Here is a 16,274-nt window from a genome sequence, read left to right as displayed (position 1 = left end):
TACAAACAAATGTATTAAGACCCCTCACTTTTCAACTATATGTGCACTTTGAAGGATGTCTTTGAAGGTGCTAGCTTAGAAATTTTCCTTTCACTTGAACTAGGAGACCCAAACCTGTTCCAGCATTATAATCTGCACAAAGCTAGCTCCATGAAGATATGGGTTACATTGATTAGAGTAAAAGATCTTTTGCTATAGAGCTTTAACTCTATCAAACACCTTTTAGATGAATGTAAAGGCTGACTGAACCCCAGGCCTCCTCACCTCCATGAGTACCTGACTTTACTAACACCCTTGTGGCTAATGAACACAAATCTCCACTAACACACTCCAAAATCAAGTGAAAAATCTTCCCAGAAGAATGGAGGTTATTATAATAACAAATGGGAATTAAATGTGTAATGGGATGTTAAAAAGCACATACATTTCTTATGATTAGGTGTTTACCAACTTTTGTCCATACACAGTATTAATCTGTACAGTATAATATCTCTTGTGATGAACTCACATTTGGGGATGTTGTTGTGTCAAGAACACAATGTCTTTTCTTTTTTTATTTTTGTCTGTTCCATTCTCTATCACATTAGTGTTCTTAGAAAGAGACTCAGATACCAAGTACAGGAGAAAGAGACCTTCCGGTTATTATGATATTAAGCGTGTGGAATGCAAGAGAATTTGGTGAAGAAGGGATGTGTTGCATAACATGCTTCGATTTCCTTTTACCAGGCTTCAGCAAACATGAGAATTGAAAAACACAGTATTAAACTGTACTTTATACATTATATCTACAAAAGTTTACAATCCTAAAGAATTTGGAGGATTTATTTTTACTTTTATAAAACATATTTTTCACCTCAACAGTGCAGGTGTAAGAACATGTGTGTGGCGATTTAAGAAAGCCAGGATTTGCTTGACCACCATTTTTCCAGTCATGGTAAAAATATTATGTTTAGCTTTGACTATGATCTGAGAAAAGCTTCAAAGTTTTGAGGTAGTTAGTCGTCTGGCCTGTGACTAATAAATATTGGATTTCCTGTGAAACTTCCACACAGAATTTGGCCGAGTGATGCATTTCTTTGTGAGTGTGTGTGTGAAGTCTATTTGGATAGTCTGCCAGGACAGGATGCCCATAAGGTGTTGTTTCGTTTTACTCAAAACCACTTTGGGATTTTTTTTTCCTTTTTTGATGCTTTGTGTTGGTCTGTCTCCAAGATTCTAACCGGAGTCCTATTCAAGTTTACAAAAATTGGAATTTCTTTCTGTCTGAAGATAAAACTAAGAACAAATAGTCCATTGTCAGATGTACTGTATACCAGCCTAGGATTTCCATCAAACTGTCGAAAGTCGCATTGTTTTCCTGTTCCACATTCCAAAACTATACTGGCAAGTTGATTGCTGGGAAGCCTGCTTCTGATTGTGCTTGTCTCAAACAAGTGGTGGTTCCTGAACTGAGCACATCCGGTCATGAAATGAGCTGTCCATATTTGAACACAAAGCTATTTGGGAGCATGTGCTTCTTATCAGTGCTCTGATATTCATGGTCCCTTTCTGAGGTCCACAGACAGACAGGAAACTTGTGCTTAGCTCCACCACAGTCTCCACAGTTTATAGCTTGAGTCTTAGGATTGATAATATTGTGGGTCTTTGAAAACACTCTACAGCTGCTTCCATTAGTGCAGTGGTGCTTTTAGTAGACAGACTCTGACAGAACATTTTGGACCTAAACCATTGATACATTGTATGCGCAAAATATTTGTGTAGATAAAAATAAATGAGTATGTTACAATTGCATTTTGAATTGCAATTCTGTTCCAGAGCCCTGACCTCATTCCCCACTGAAGATCTTCAAGATAAACTGTAACACTACCTGCATCCAATTCCTTTTCACCCAACAACAGTTCCTGACCTCATTAATGTTCATGTATCTGAATGAACACATGATCAGAAATTTGGTCTAAAGTCTTGCCTAAAAGGGGGAGCTTCTTGAGTGGAACTGCAAAGTGAGATTCAATCTAGAAAGTGATGTTTAAAGAGCACATAAACACTGGTGCAAAATTCATATTCCAGAGGTAACATGAGGTGTCCAAATGAACCCAATCCATGTTTTCGCAACTGGCAACCCTTGGACCATCTTTCTTTTGTTAACCTAAGTTAACATGACATCAGACTGATCATCCTACTCATCCCGGGCCAGAATCTGTTGTTTGATGAAAGAAGGGATTTGCCTACTCTACAATCAATTGCAGACGAGTCTTACACTACACAATCTTGATCACCAAATCCTACAGCACTCTTTTATTCTGTCTGTCATTGACTTTTCATTCTAACTGGGATATTTTGTTCTAGACGATTCACCGATGTACCAAATGTACCTGTGTTTAGAAAAACTTCTTACGTCATTAAACGATTTATTTCTCTGGTGTAACATTATGATCTTTGGCAAGATATTTAGCCTTAATCCTTATTCCCAAGTGGCCAAAATGTGTATTGGAATTTACACCGATCAGGAATAACATTATGACATTATAACATTATGATGAAGTGAAGTCAATAACACTGATTATCTTTCCATAATAACACCTGTTAGTGGGTGGGATATATTTATTAGGCATCAAGTGAACATTTGTTTCTTACATTTGATTTGCTAGAAGCAGGAAAAATGGGCAAGCATAAGGATATGCGTGAGTTTGACAAGGGCCAAGTTGTGACGTCTAGACGACTGGGTCAAAGCATCTCCAAAACTGCTGCTCCAGGTTTGCAGTGGTCAGTATCTATCATAAGTGGTCTAAGGAAGAAACAAGGTGGCCGAGGCTTATAGATGCACGTGGGGAGTAAAGGCTGGCCCGTGTGGTCCGATCCAACTGACGAGTTCTGCCACTCAGATTGTTGAAGAAGTTAATGCTTTGCCACACAGCACAGTTTCTAAAGGTCAATCAAACCTGAACTTAGAACAGCAACTCTTAATATTTAGTCAAGTCTTTGCCTTGGCAATTCTATTATCATTACTTTTTGATTAGAGTGGGGATTGAAGTTAGAATTGAAATGCGATTGTTGAAATATGCGAGCCACTTGTAATCAGTAGATTCGCTGCTCTCTAATTAGCGGGCCAGCCCAAGAGACTTCCCCTGTTAATTTGGCCATGTACGTGTACTGGAAGATTGTAGAAGGTGTTTACGATAGAGACCCAATCAGGAGATCTTGACATCTCTGACATGCTAACAGGAAATGCTTTAGATTATTTAGTGTCATTAAAGTTTGTAGAAAGGCGAAGCCGGAAGACTTTTCTCATAAGGTCATAAGGTTTTCATATCATAAGATGTCCCTGTATATATATATATATATATATATATATATATATATATATATATATATATATATATATTTATATATATATATATATATATATATATATATATATATATATATATATATATATATATATATGTCAATTTTAATTCTGCAGTAAAAGAGGCCTGACATATTCCAGCCCCGTCTCAGCTCATTAGATCCGTCACTGTTGATCAGAATACAGTTCTTTCTTCTCAATAGATTTTGCTTTTGCTTTATATTGACAGTGTGTTTCTGGTTCAAGGAAAGTTCAATCTATCAGGGTTTCTTGTTGTTCTCAGCAATGTTTATTATATAACGTGGACATTCTAACATTCTTATATTGGGCTTTATTTGATCTTAGTGGATACAAACAAATTTATTCATCCAAAACTATTTACATGTGGTAAAATGCATAAATGAAGGTTTGTGCAGTAGGAAAGTGTGTACATTATTTTAAAGATTTGATTTTAATTATACTGTATTTCAATTGCAAACAAAAATGTTCTGTCATTTAATATTAATGATTTGAAAGAGAGCAATCCAAAAGAAATCCATAACGCTGTAATGGCTGAGCTGCATAACTGGAAACTATGGATATTCTTTATATTATATGAGTGGCAACGTTTTATCAACATACGAGTCCAAACAAAATGTACTGTACAGTAAATCTTCAGTTTGACAGACACAACACGAGGCTACAAAATGTTTAGTTACAGTGTGCCAATATATATTTGGACAGTGACCCTGTTGGCTTGGTATACCACTACAGTGCTCTTTGAAATGCGATATTCAGTGTCGATATGCAGCTTTAAATTAAATTTCAAAAGTAATTGGACAAACAAAGATCATTTTCATTTTGAATGCTTCCAGTTCAAAATGGACTCAAAACTGACTGAAATCCTTTGCAGTCAGTTAATACCTGAAGTCTGGAACCCATGCATTTGGGTTTAAATGGACAGTTTTCTCCCTTAAGATGCTTCAGTTGCATGTGACACCTCTATGGACTGCATGATCTGATGAGGTCTCATGAACAGCCACCAAATACAGCCCTTGAAATCAAATTCAGACCTTTTATCTTCTTCATTAGTCTTGAAGTAAGGAGGAAACAGGCCACATCTGGGTAATCCTCAAGTGTCCAAGTTATTTTGAGCCTGTAAAAATGGTAGTGGAAGCGGTAGCTATAACTCTATATTTATTCCATTGCAATGTACACACCTCTGCATATTAACAGTTTGTCCAAATACTTTTGGACCTGGCATAATGTTCATGGAATATTTCTGTAATGTTGCCATTGATTGCAACATCATTATCCCAAGTAGGAATGTTATTAATGGTACCAGTGTAACCCAGTTAACAATGCAACAGGTTTATTTTGACCACTTAAAGTCAGTAAAGATTAGAAAGTTTTTTTTTTTTTTTTTTTTAAATCATAAAAACCTAAAAAAGGACAAAGCTAGTCGCTTCTGACTGTTTGTAATGAAACAGGCGGCTTGCTTTTTTTGCTAGCTGTGCAGATGGGAACGTGCAGTGCTGATAAAATAAGAACAGATAACGCTTTCCTCATGCGACTATTCGTCTTGTCAGCGTTCTGAGACTTTGCAAGTTGATTTATTTGGTTTGCTGACTTCCTGAGCTTTGGGACGAAGCAGTTTGTTTTGAACAATTCAACCTCCCAGTCTTTTCATTATTTAACAGTGTAGGATTGTTTTTTTTTATTTATATATATATAAATATGAATATATATATATTCATGAAATGTTTCAAACTTTGAGCAAATGAAGTCCTGTGTAGTTTGTTTTTGCGTTGTAAATGTCCTTGTTGTCACTTTGGTCGTGTTCCGTACATTTTCGGACCTGATGGATTTCATAGGAGTACTGACATTTGTTTAGCGTTCTCTTATTTCTACATAAATAACAATTCCTGCTTTTTTCTGTTCGCAATAAAAAATAAAAACAGGTATTCCTGCATCGCCTTAACCAGTATGCTGTGGCTAAAATGGATAAGAACATCACAGAGGAGATGGTTAAGGTGAGTTTGCTAATTAAACTCTTTTTTTTTTTTTTTTTTATTCTAAGTATGTCCCCACCATGAACATTGCTTTTAGTGAAGTTCAGTAAAACGCTGCAAACTGCGATGAAATCCAGCCCATATTTCAGCTGAAAATAGTTTTGTACGTGTTTTGTACGAGAGGTGGGATGACACGGGAAGCAGCTGGAGTTTATTTTAGCCGGAGGGGGTGTGGGGGGTAACGAGCTTGTCGCAAGGCCACGGCTTAGAGCGCTAGTGACGCAGAGTGCTTGCTTACTCTGGGGCATAAACATGGAATCCGTATCTCCTGCTTGTTTTGGCTCTTACGTGAGCATCAATGTTGGAGGATGTGATGCGTGTTGAAGCCGTGGGTCACGCAAAGGTTATGGTTAAGGTTACGGTTATCGAATATCAAATAAAGAAGGCGCAATATACACTGTCTGGACCGATCCTTTCAGTCTTGGTTTAATGCTTCTTGCGTTTGACATTTGGTTTTATTACGCTATGCAGAAAACCAGTCAATCACTGCGCATAACAGTACAGAATAATCGGCACATTTATAACAAAAAAAAAAAACCTTTCTGAAAGACAATAATGCCGTTTTGTACAATATATAGCTATATAATTCATCATCTTCCACATGCCCTTCCACCAGGTGTTGTTCTCCAACCTGGAGGAGATCCAGTGTGTGCACAGAGACTTCCTGGCCATGGTAGAGGAGATGCTCCAGCCAGACCCCCACCCGCACCACGAAGTGGGACGCTGCTTCCTACACTTTGTGAGTCTCTGCGATCACACACATGCTGACCTTGCGCTTCTTTTTATCTCAGTTTCTGCCTTTCCTGTTCTGTTCTCTTTACTTACCCATTGGAATAAAGTGTAAAACAGGAATCGTCAACTGGTAGTGGCCGCCACAGATCTGTACTCTAGACCACTTTTCTAAACATGGACTGTGTGTCACTGTCACTGCTTGTCCAATCAAATGCATGTATGTACATGATCTAAATATAAGACTAGTTTTAGAGACTAGCTTCCACACCAGTACAGTAAAAAAGGGTTTTGCACTCATTTGCTTTGATGTTTCACTCAGGACTGATGTCTGATTATCGCCTATTGTTTACACCAAAAACAGAACGTAAATTATATTTTTTCCAGTCATGAACTAATTTGAAATGTAATTGCTGCTACTGTAGTATATTACAGTATACTATACTACTTAATACTCTAAAAGTATATAATAGCTCACTCATACCAACTGCTGATTGGTTTGCTTTTAGCTACAAGGTGGTATCAAAATGTTTTAAGACTAACGGTGCATTACCATGTCTGCGATTTAATCACAGACAGCAAGTTAGAACTAAGAGCAAACATCAAATTCTACATGAAACTGGGCAAATATACCACAGAGACATTTGACATGACATACGTTTGACATACAGTGACACTGCAACTAGACATTCGAGGTGTTTTGAGCAGCAAGAACATCACTGAACCAGACCTCAAAGAACCACCGAAAAGGCCAAAACCATCTTGCGCATGCTAATCATTGGAGAGCAATCCATACGATCTTACTTCCACACCCACACTACTTCGCCCTCTTCGTGAAGATGGAGATCCGGCTCAAAGGTCGCCCTTTTGACACTATTGCGAAGATCCAGTGCGAATAGCAGAAAGTGCTTGACAAGCTTCGAAAAGAAGACTTCCAGGATACATTCCCGAAGTAGCGGGAACGCTGGGAGCACTGTATTCCTGTGTAAGGGTACTATTTTGAAGGTGATAGTGTGTGAATGTAGATAAATGAAGTACTTTCTTGTAAACAGAGCTGGTTTTGAAACTTTTTGATACCACCGCGTAATTACTTGAAACCACCTAAACTTACAGCAGATGGTATAAGTGAATGTCGTGCCATTCACTTGCTTTTTAGCTTGGATGCAAATCATTTCCAGGCGGTATAGCCTTGTTTTAAAACCGTACACAAGCGACATCCAAAAGCACGACTAAAGATTATCCCCACCCCCTTTGCACTGAAATCCCTGCAGTCATTTTACAATCAAAAATTATTTCTAGTTTGTACTTCACCATTTTGGCAACTTTGGGGACTTTTTCCCCAAATAATTGACTTCTGTTATACTATATTTTTCTAAGCACAATAAACAATACCCACTTCCGCACATTCTATGCTGTGAGAGTTTGGTGTTCCAAAGAGTCCCGCTTCTGCTGTTTCATTGAATTATAGCGTGACCAAAAAAATAGAAATCAGTTTGAAAAGCCACATGTTTTATAACAAAGTGTGTGGAGAGGATGAATTTGTGGGTGCAGCTGCAGCTGCAGGGTTCTGTTCTGTCCCTTTGTGAGACCTCGTTTTTTCTTATCCCCATCCCTTTGTACTCTCTCGTGGGAGGGTTATCTATTGACTCCAAAAAAAAGCTTTCATGGTACATTCCTTGTGTATGCGATATATCCCATGGGTCCTTTGGACAAAAAAAAACATTCAAAGATTGTTTTTCAAGAAGAGCCATATTGAAAATGGAATATTATTTGAGAACTTGACGGGTTAAAACATGTACCACAAAATGTCAGGATTTTCTAGGTAACACAGCTTATAAAGGTTTCAGAAAACAACATCAGTATGCATCTTTTTTTTTTTATAACTATAACATGTATTCATGGTTAAACATCTGGACAATCCATCACTGAGGGCACTTTACAATCTCTAATCTACAATCCTATACTTAGACAGGTGGTTTGGTGCACTAATTTACATTATTAGACCTCCCGTGAGCCATAATAACACCAAGAAGGTATATAGACATTTCCTCTGAGGTAAAAAATGGTGTGCCAACCATCACTTAAAACATAATTCAGCAATCACAAAAAAAGAGTTACTCCTATTTTTGAAAATAAGAATAGTACAGACCCTGTATACACCTGACCACAGGGAATATCCTCTATTCTGACTGTGCATAACTTTTCATGACTTGCGTCCATCCTCAGAGGGCCAGGTTTCAGATTTACGATGAGTATTGTGGAAACCACGAGAAAGCCCAAAGGCTGCTGCTGGAGCTGGACAAGATCAGAAGTGTTCGCACGTGTCTTCTGGTAAGTATTAGTTTCAAATTTACGCACCCAAAAAAATTAATCTTACCCACTTACTGCTCTATAAAAATGGATACATATTTAAAATTATACACTATAGAAAATTTTTGCTTATTATTCTTTGTTGGGAAAAGATATTCATCCTTCATCCACCAAACTCACACTAGCACACTAGCCAATCATGTCTTTAATTATCTGTAAAACTAATTTGTGGGTTTGAGCCAACCTTTGGATTAAAATCTAATAGCCAAGATTTTTTTCTATCCTTTCCACTTGCTATGATCTTTCCATCCTTTATCTGGTTTTGAAATATTTTAGGTGTATTAATACTAATGGAAAGTAAGAACCAGGTATGCTGCATCTTATGGGTCTTGACTTTAAGAACATTGGTGTTCCATAAAGCATCTGAAAATCTGGTTCGCCACAATACACAGAGGTTGAGCCTGGTCTCTGGTCACTTTGCACACTTCTTCATTCCATTTTTGTGTATACTGTTTGTTTTATTGTGCTGTTCTTTGATTCTAGTTTTCTCATTTCTTTCCCATTTCGGTTCTCTCCTGGCTGTGTCTAAATAATCTGCTTTGTTCTAGCTTTTTTTTTACATGGTATTTTATTGTTTTTTGTGGGATTAGTGGTTTTCTTTGTCTGTGTTTTCCTACCCTTAAGTTCTGATTTTTAGGTTCTCTGTTTGGTTCTCATGCTCTAGTGAATAATTCTGTTTATTTGTATTGAGTTATTAATTCTTTATGCCTATTGTTGATACACATATTGATTTATGGTTTGATCTCCAAGGCTCTTCGGTTTGGTTCTCGTTCTCTTTGTCCCACTACTGTTCTCTTGAATTGGTTCTCTCATTGGTTCACAGCTCTTCTGACCTCAGCTTTTTGTCTTTCTCAGTTGTTTGATTTGAACTTTGTGTGCTCCTGATATATTTCCTGTAATCATTGCTACTTGGTTCACTTTGGTTCCCAAATTGTTATTACTATTTAGTTATTTTTCACTGGTAATGGGCTACAGTATGTGGAGGCTCTTATTGGTCATTACTCACTGTTATGACTTAATGCAAAGTTCTTACTGTTGGCTCTTTAGATCCATTTTTGCTCTCACTGGTTCAGTCTTATTTCTCTGGTACTTTCTTCATTGGTAGAACTGCATGCTGTTGGGAGGCAGAAAGAACACAGAGGTCCCTTTGGAAGGCTACTTGGTGGCTCCCATTCAGAGAATCTGCAAGTATCCTCTGCTACTCAAAGTAAGTGTCAATCTGCTTATATTCCTTGTTATAGCAGGCTGAACTTCTGCCCAGTGGCATTAAACTAGACTTAAACAAGTGGTTTATATAAGAAGAGGTTTAGACTATTGTGTTTTTCTTTTTTTTTTTTTTATTGCCTTTTTACAAACCTATGACCTAAGAGACTAGATCTTAATTTTATTCATTAGTTACAGTATACACAAAGCACCCATCAATAAAAAACTCTGTCAAACTCTAGCAGTCAAGGAATCCACAAGCAACCAATTTTTTCTAAGCATTTAGAGATGAGCCAATGAAACTAAAAGTCTTATCCAGGAGCCCTGAAGTTTTATAATATTTCCTGACTTAAACTGTCCCATCAAGCCAACTCCATCTCAGGCTTTCCATGTTTCAAAGTAAACAGACCTCTTCTACTGACACTGAACTTATTTTTTGAACCAGAACATTTTCTTCTACACACCCTTGAGCGCTAGTTTTGCGTAACAAAACCGCAAAACTCCAGTTTTCTCCAGTTCTTTTATGTCCTTGAAGTTTGCATTTGAAATCTCACAGCTGGAAAAGATAAGGGCTCTCGCTAAACATTTGTGATAGTGATCTATATCCCCTTTCTGCAATTTAGAGTTAAGATGAAATGCTGGAAGTTGCTGTGTTTAGCCTGGGTGTAGAGGTGACGTTCCTTCATGGTGGACGAGTTGAGAAGGGGATTACAGTGATATGATTTTTAGCCCAGATTCGCTGTCATAGACTAAAATCACAAGTCAAAACAGGCCTCCTCACTTCACCTACATCAGTATTGTACCTGGCTTTACTAACACCCTTGTGTCTAAATGAGCACAAATCTCCACAAACCCACTCCAAAATCTAGTGGAACATCTTCCCAAAAGAGTGGAGATTATTATTTTTTTTTTTACAGAAAATGGGAACTAAATGTGGAATTGGATGTACAAGTAGCAAATTTGGTGGTCATGTCTCCAAAAACTTTTGTCCTTATAGTGTGTCTTAATGTACTGCGCAAAAGATAAATAATAATCAATTATGGATTTTAAGCAGGAACTTGTCAAGTGGTTAAGATCTGAATCTTTTCTCTCCAAATCTTTACATTCCAACATCTAGTGGACAATTTTCCTCCTCTGTATTTTTATTTATCCCCTTACAAAGAAATTAACAGTTTAGAATCTTTATGGTATGTTTATTTTATCAGATTTTATTATTAATTTTATTATTGGACTTGCCCATGGTGGTGGAGAGGTTTGTATATAAAAGAGGTTGATTCTGTGACTGGTGTCTTTTATTCACATAACGAGTTGACATTAGGAGAACTTTCCTAAAGGGACAGGACAAATTTGGGTCTGTGGAATTCAGAATTCATGCTAATTTGGTACGGGATCAAAAGATTATTTCACTCGATTAAATACAAACTCTTTCTGTTAAAATAAACCTACCATAAAAATTCTTGACTGTTCGTTTCTTTTGTAAGGGGATACATTTACAAAATCAGCAGGAGATCAAATAATTATTTCCCCCCCGTAACATGAATATACACATATGAGACTGTGTGTATGTTTCCAGGAACTGCTAAAAAGAACACCAAAGAAGCACAACGACTACTCCATGGTGCACGAGTCCCTCCAAGTCATGAAGGCTGTGTGTTCGAGCATCAATGAAGCCAAGAGACAGATGGGGAAGCTTGAGGTGCTGGAAGAATGGCAGTCGCACATTGAGGGTTGGGAGGTACGTCCATCATTTAGCCGAAACTGCTGATCACACACAGATGTTTCCGAGAAATACTTCCTAGGAAAAGAAGAAAAAAAACAAAATTCATTTTTTCTGGAACATGCAAGAACTGTCTTTTCATTCGTAACAGGATTCGTAGGATGAAATAAAAAACGAGGGGTTTTATTTTACCACCTGAACTTTTGAGAAATTTAGCTTGTATACCATTATGGAATGCAGTCAGATTGTGTGAAATGTGGGTGTATAAGAAAATGTATCTTGACTGGTGCCATAAACGTACAGCATTATGAGCGTGGAAGAAATAGTAATATCTTCTCTGAAGGACTTCCTGTGATGACTGAAGATGCTGGTCTCACAGATAATTGTGCTTTGTAAATGATTGCAGTGTTTACTCATGCTAAGCAAACTAGAACCCTCTTTCTTTCTGCTGTACGAAATCAATAACAAAAGATGTCACAATGATGTGTAATTTGTGTTCTTTTTACTTTGGTTGCTGCATTTGCTACTAGATAATACGAAGATTTGCTGCCTGTTGACTTGACATGATCAGTTGAATTATCATGGTTTTTTTTTATATTTAAGCACAATTGGCTACTAGTTGCATACAAAATACACTATATGAAAAATTTTTGTGGACATCTAACCACAAGATTTTATTCCACATTCAGACCCAATTTGATGTTAAAATATCCTGCACACATCTGAAAGATTTTACAGTAGATTCTGGTGTGTGCTTGTGGAGATTTGTGCTTATTAGGCCACAAGGGTGTTATTAAAGTTCGGAACTGATGTAGGTGAAGTGAAGAGGCCTGGGGTGCTTTTAGCGTACACATTTATCCCAAAGGTGTTCAATAGGGTTGTATATAGAGAATTGTAATGCTGCAACAGGTTTTTTGCTAACAAACATATAAATTAAATATGCAATAAAGTAGAAAAATCCTAAAAAAGATTGCTAGCAAACTTTAAACCATTTTAATTACCAGCTTGCTGACAAACAAATGGTTTTAGTTACAGAATTGCTAAACCTAATGTTGGCTAGATGGCTAGCAAGCATGGCTAATAGGTTTCATCAAAAAAAAAAAATTAGCTTTTTAGTAAACCTGGCTCCTGATTTTAATTACTTTTTAATTACTACACAATAAACAGGTTTCTCAATAATGACCTAGCATTGTTCAGATGTCATATGAGTACAATGGTTTCCTGCTAGCATAACACAACTTTAGCTAGTTTAGTTAGTTTTATAATACTTATATGTTTTTACTGTTAGATTTTTTTAGGTTCCACATTACATGCTAATGATTTTTTAATGAATGTGGCTAATATCTGATTTTGCTCACATGTTTTTAGCAGATTTCGCTCTATAAAGAAAGGCGCTGAAAAACAAAAGCTCGTGTTGAGCTAGTGCATGTTGAAGTGATCTGGGGCAAGTTCTGTCCACATAAACTGCTGTAAAAAAATATACCACACAATCCAAAACAGTCTGTTATGTTTTTATAAGGCCTTGTGGAGTGGCTTTTTTTAAACGATTTTTGAGAATGAGTTTGCCTTTTTCATTTAGTTAGAAAATGTTGCGTGAAAGATGTGTTTTTTTGTTTTTTTATAAACATATTCCCTAAGAGCTGCCTCGCCTGTTCTTGTAGGCGAAAAATAATTAAACTTCACAAGTCCAAGGCTGAAATGGCCGTAATGTACTTTTAGCCGTACTGCTCCCAAAATAGCTTTTATAAAGCAGTTTGGAAGCCGATTCGCTACTCGTTTTAGTCATTGCTGGTTCCTGAATGGCAGTTTGCCTGAGTGTTACACCAGATTGTAAATTAAAATTTGTGTGTGTGTGTGTGTTTGCTACAAACACAATCCGTTTAAAAGCAGTCACGTTTGTAGTTTTGTGTCTTGCTGCTTTTATTAATTGCCAGCCTTTTAGCTATGTCTGCTTCTAGAATATTCTATACAGTCACTCAATTAAGCTTTACTGTCTACACGCTGAGGGTGTGGGTGGAAGGGCGGAGTGCTATGGGATGTGTGTGTGTTCAAGTAAGTGAGTGAGTGAGTAGGAGCGAGTCATTATTTCCATCCTGCCTTCCAGAGACAGATGACTGCTTGTTAGCGCTGACCCGAAACACAGCTGTATGTCCTCAGCAGTCATGCAGGCTAACCGAGTGGGCTACATAGAGACGCAGGGGACATCTTCCTTGCGGTTAAATACCCCACGCTACTTCTTTACCAGCACTTGAACAAAAAAACTAGACGTGAATGCTGTAGGTTGTGCAAAAAAGCTGCAAAATTAATGTTTCCAAAGCATCCTGGATCTGTTACTTTGATGGTACTGATGAACAGAACCATTTACTGTTGTTCTTCTTGTAGATTTTGACAGGATTTGCTCCATTTAAGCAATTTTCTGGGATTTGAATCAAGACAAAGAACAAAAACCTGAGCTAGCTTACTAGCTTATTGGCTTACTGGCCTGTTAGCGGGTTAACTAGCCAATTTTACACCACTTGAGTTGTCATTTAGTTTATTTATGGCTGATAGAATGCAGATGTGACAAATAAAATTGAGCTGAATCAGACACAGACGGGGAGAGGTTCCAAAAATTGTTTTGGCATACTGTGAATGAAACAGATGTGTGTGTGTGTGTGTGTGTTTGTGTGTGTAACAGATATAAATGGGATACAAAATAAAATCAGTGAAAAATGGCTGTTTATGTGTGTTGTGTGAGAAATGTTTCTTTCAGACAGACAGAAAGAAAGACAGGGAGAAAACAGCAGGCTGTAATGCTCACTTCATCTGAGCATTGTGTACTTTTTTTTTCTTTTACCTCTAATGATTGATTCCCAACAAGTAAAAAGCGAAAGCTACAGGGAATGTTTCTATCTTTCCCCCATTCTCTAAAAGAGTTATACGGCTTGGCCTTGTCCCAATCCGAGCTTTGTAAAGTCACGATTCGTGGATTCAACTCTGAGCTTTCAGAATCCATTCGCATGCCATGGAGAAAGACGTTGCTCAGCCAAATATCTCCTCTGTGATTATTGGGGATCAGCATTTAAAATTTTTAACTTTTCCTTGCACTATTTTAGGGCTCCAATATGACAGACAGCTGCACGGAGATGCTGATGCAAGGCGTGCTGCTGAAGATCTCAGCTGGGAACATCCAGGAGCGAGTGTTCTTCCTATTCGACAACCTACTGGTCTACTGCAAGAAGAAGAACAGGTGAGGCTCATAGCTTTATAGGCAGTATCTTCCTGACGTAGAAGGGATCCTTTCTGGAGACATTTGTGTTTTTGGCAGGCGTTTGAAGAACAGCAAAGCAGCTACCGAGGGCCCGAGGTACCAGTTCCGCGGACGAATCAACACCGAGGTGATGGAGGTGGAAAATGTGGATGATGGAACAGGTAAGTGTGTTAGAGGATACACAACATGTGGGGTTTACTTTAATAATTTTTATCAAGAACAACAAGGAAAAATAGTTTTTTGGACTAAAAAGGAAGAAACAACACATTTGTTCACTGACTGCACTCCATGCCTTTTCACCCTACACAAGTACCCGACAAATCTCCACAAGAACTGTACAAAATCAAGTGGAACATCTTCCCAGAAGAGTGGTGGTTATTATAACAGAAAATGGGAACAAAATATGGAATGGGATTTTTAAAAAGCACATAACACAAACTTCTTCCACAAACTTTTGCCTACATGTAATGTATATATTTGCTAGGGGTTTTTTTTGTTGTTGTTTTTTTAGAAATGTGTGTGTAAATATGCATGCCAAATTGAATCTTATTACCAATATATAATTTTTTCTATAATGTTCAACAAACTCAAAATGAAATTTTGCACTTTTATTCCCATTTCTAATTTAAAGGATATTCTCGAGGATTGACCAAAAAGTAGTTTAGTTATTTTATTTTAATTGTTTTTTTTGGTTGTGAATTTATTGAGTTTATACTAAAAATGTTTTTTGTTTATCTGTTTATTTTTATTTATTAAATTTTTTATTAATTTATTTATAAACATTTTCATTATACCAGAATCAACTATGTTAAAGCTGTATATTTGGCATTTTTAAATTGTATTCGAATTAGATACATACACCAAACAGGTATAACATTATGACGTGATTATCTCTTCATCGTAGCACGTTAGCGGGTGGGATATTATTAGGCAGCAAGTAAACATTTTGTCCTCAAAGTTGACGTGTTAGAAGCAGGAAAAATGGGCAAGCGTAAGGATTTGAGCGAGTTTGACAAATTGTGTCTGGTAGATGACTGGTTTAGAGCATCTCCAAAACTGCAGCTCTTGTGGGCTGTTTCTGGTCTGCAGTGGTTAGTATCTATCAAAAGTGGTCCAAGGAAGGAACAGTGGTGAACTGGCAACAGGGTCACGGGCGGCCGAGGCTCATTGATGCATGTGGGGAGTGATGGCTGGTCCGTGTGGTCCGATCCAACAGACGAGCACTTGTAGCTCAAATTACTGAAGGAGGTAATGCTGTTAATGTTTAACAGGTCAGAACTGATTTAGCAGCAAAAGAGGAAACAAAACAATATTAGGCGAAGTGGTGTACATCCTCTGATAAAGCCTCATTTGCATAAATCAATGTACATTTTTTAAACGCTTTGCATGTCAAAGTACTAATGAAAATGGATTGTGATATTCATTAAAAAAAAAAAACCCACATGTGCCACTCCCATATAGTGTGCTGTTGGAACTTTTAGTCCACCTTAAGGTTTTGGTATAAAGCTCTTTATGTAACTGTACTTCACTGTATATAGCTGTCTTTGCACATCTTTGCCCAACCTGCCATGTGCTATAACTAAATCCATCTGTTCAGCCGGCAGGGAA

General features: G+C 37.4%; 1 protein-coding gene across 1 annotated transcript in view; it reads left to right on the top strand.

Moving 5' to 3' along the window:
* prex2 (phosphatidylinositol-3,4,5-trisphosphate-dependent Rac exchange factor 2) overlaps positions 1-16,274 on the top strand; it is a 98,240-nt gene that overhangs the window by 13,049 nt on the left and 68,917 nt on the right. Inside the window, exons 2-8 of the mRNA XM_083530154.1 lie at positions 5,287-5,358; positions 6,014-6,136; positions 8,353-8,457; positions 9,602-9,703; positions 11,273-11,434; positions 14,512-14,645; positions 14,724-14,827. Coding sequence (XP_083386280.1) covers positions 5,287-5,358; positions 6,014-6,136; positions 8,353-8,457; positions 9,602-9,703; positions 11,273-11,434; positions 14,512-14,645; positions 14,724-14,827 — 802 coding nt within the window. The remainder of the gene's footprint in view (positions 1-5,286; positions 5,359-6,013; positions 6,137-8,352; positions 8,458-9,601; positions 9,704-11,272; positions 11,435-14,511; positions 14,646-14,723; positions 14,828-16,274) is intronic.

Source organism: Silurus aristotelis, assembly GCF_946808225.1.
Source record: "Silurus aristotelis genome assembly, chromosome: 25".
NCBI classification, from domain to species: Eukaryota; Metazoa; Chordata; class Actinopteri; order Siluriformes; family Siluridae; genus Silurus; species Silurus aristotelis.
Note: the sequence above shows the minus strand (reverse complement) of the source record. Positions and strands in the feature narration are given on the sequence as shown.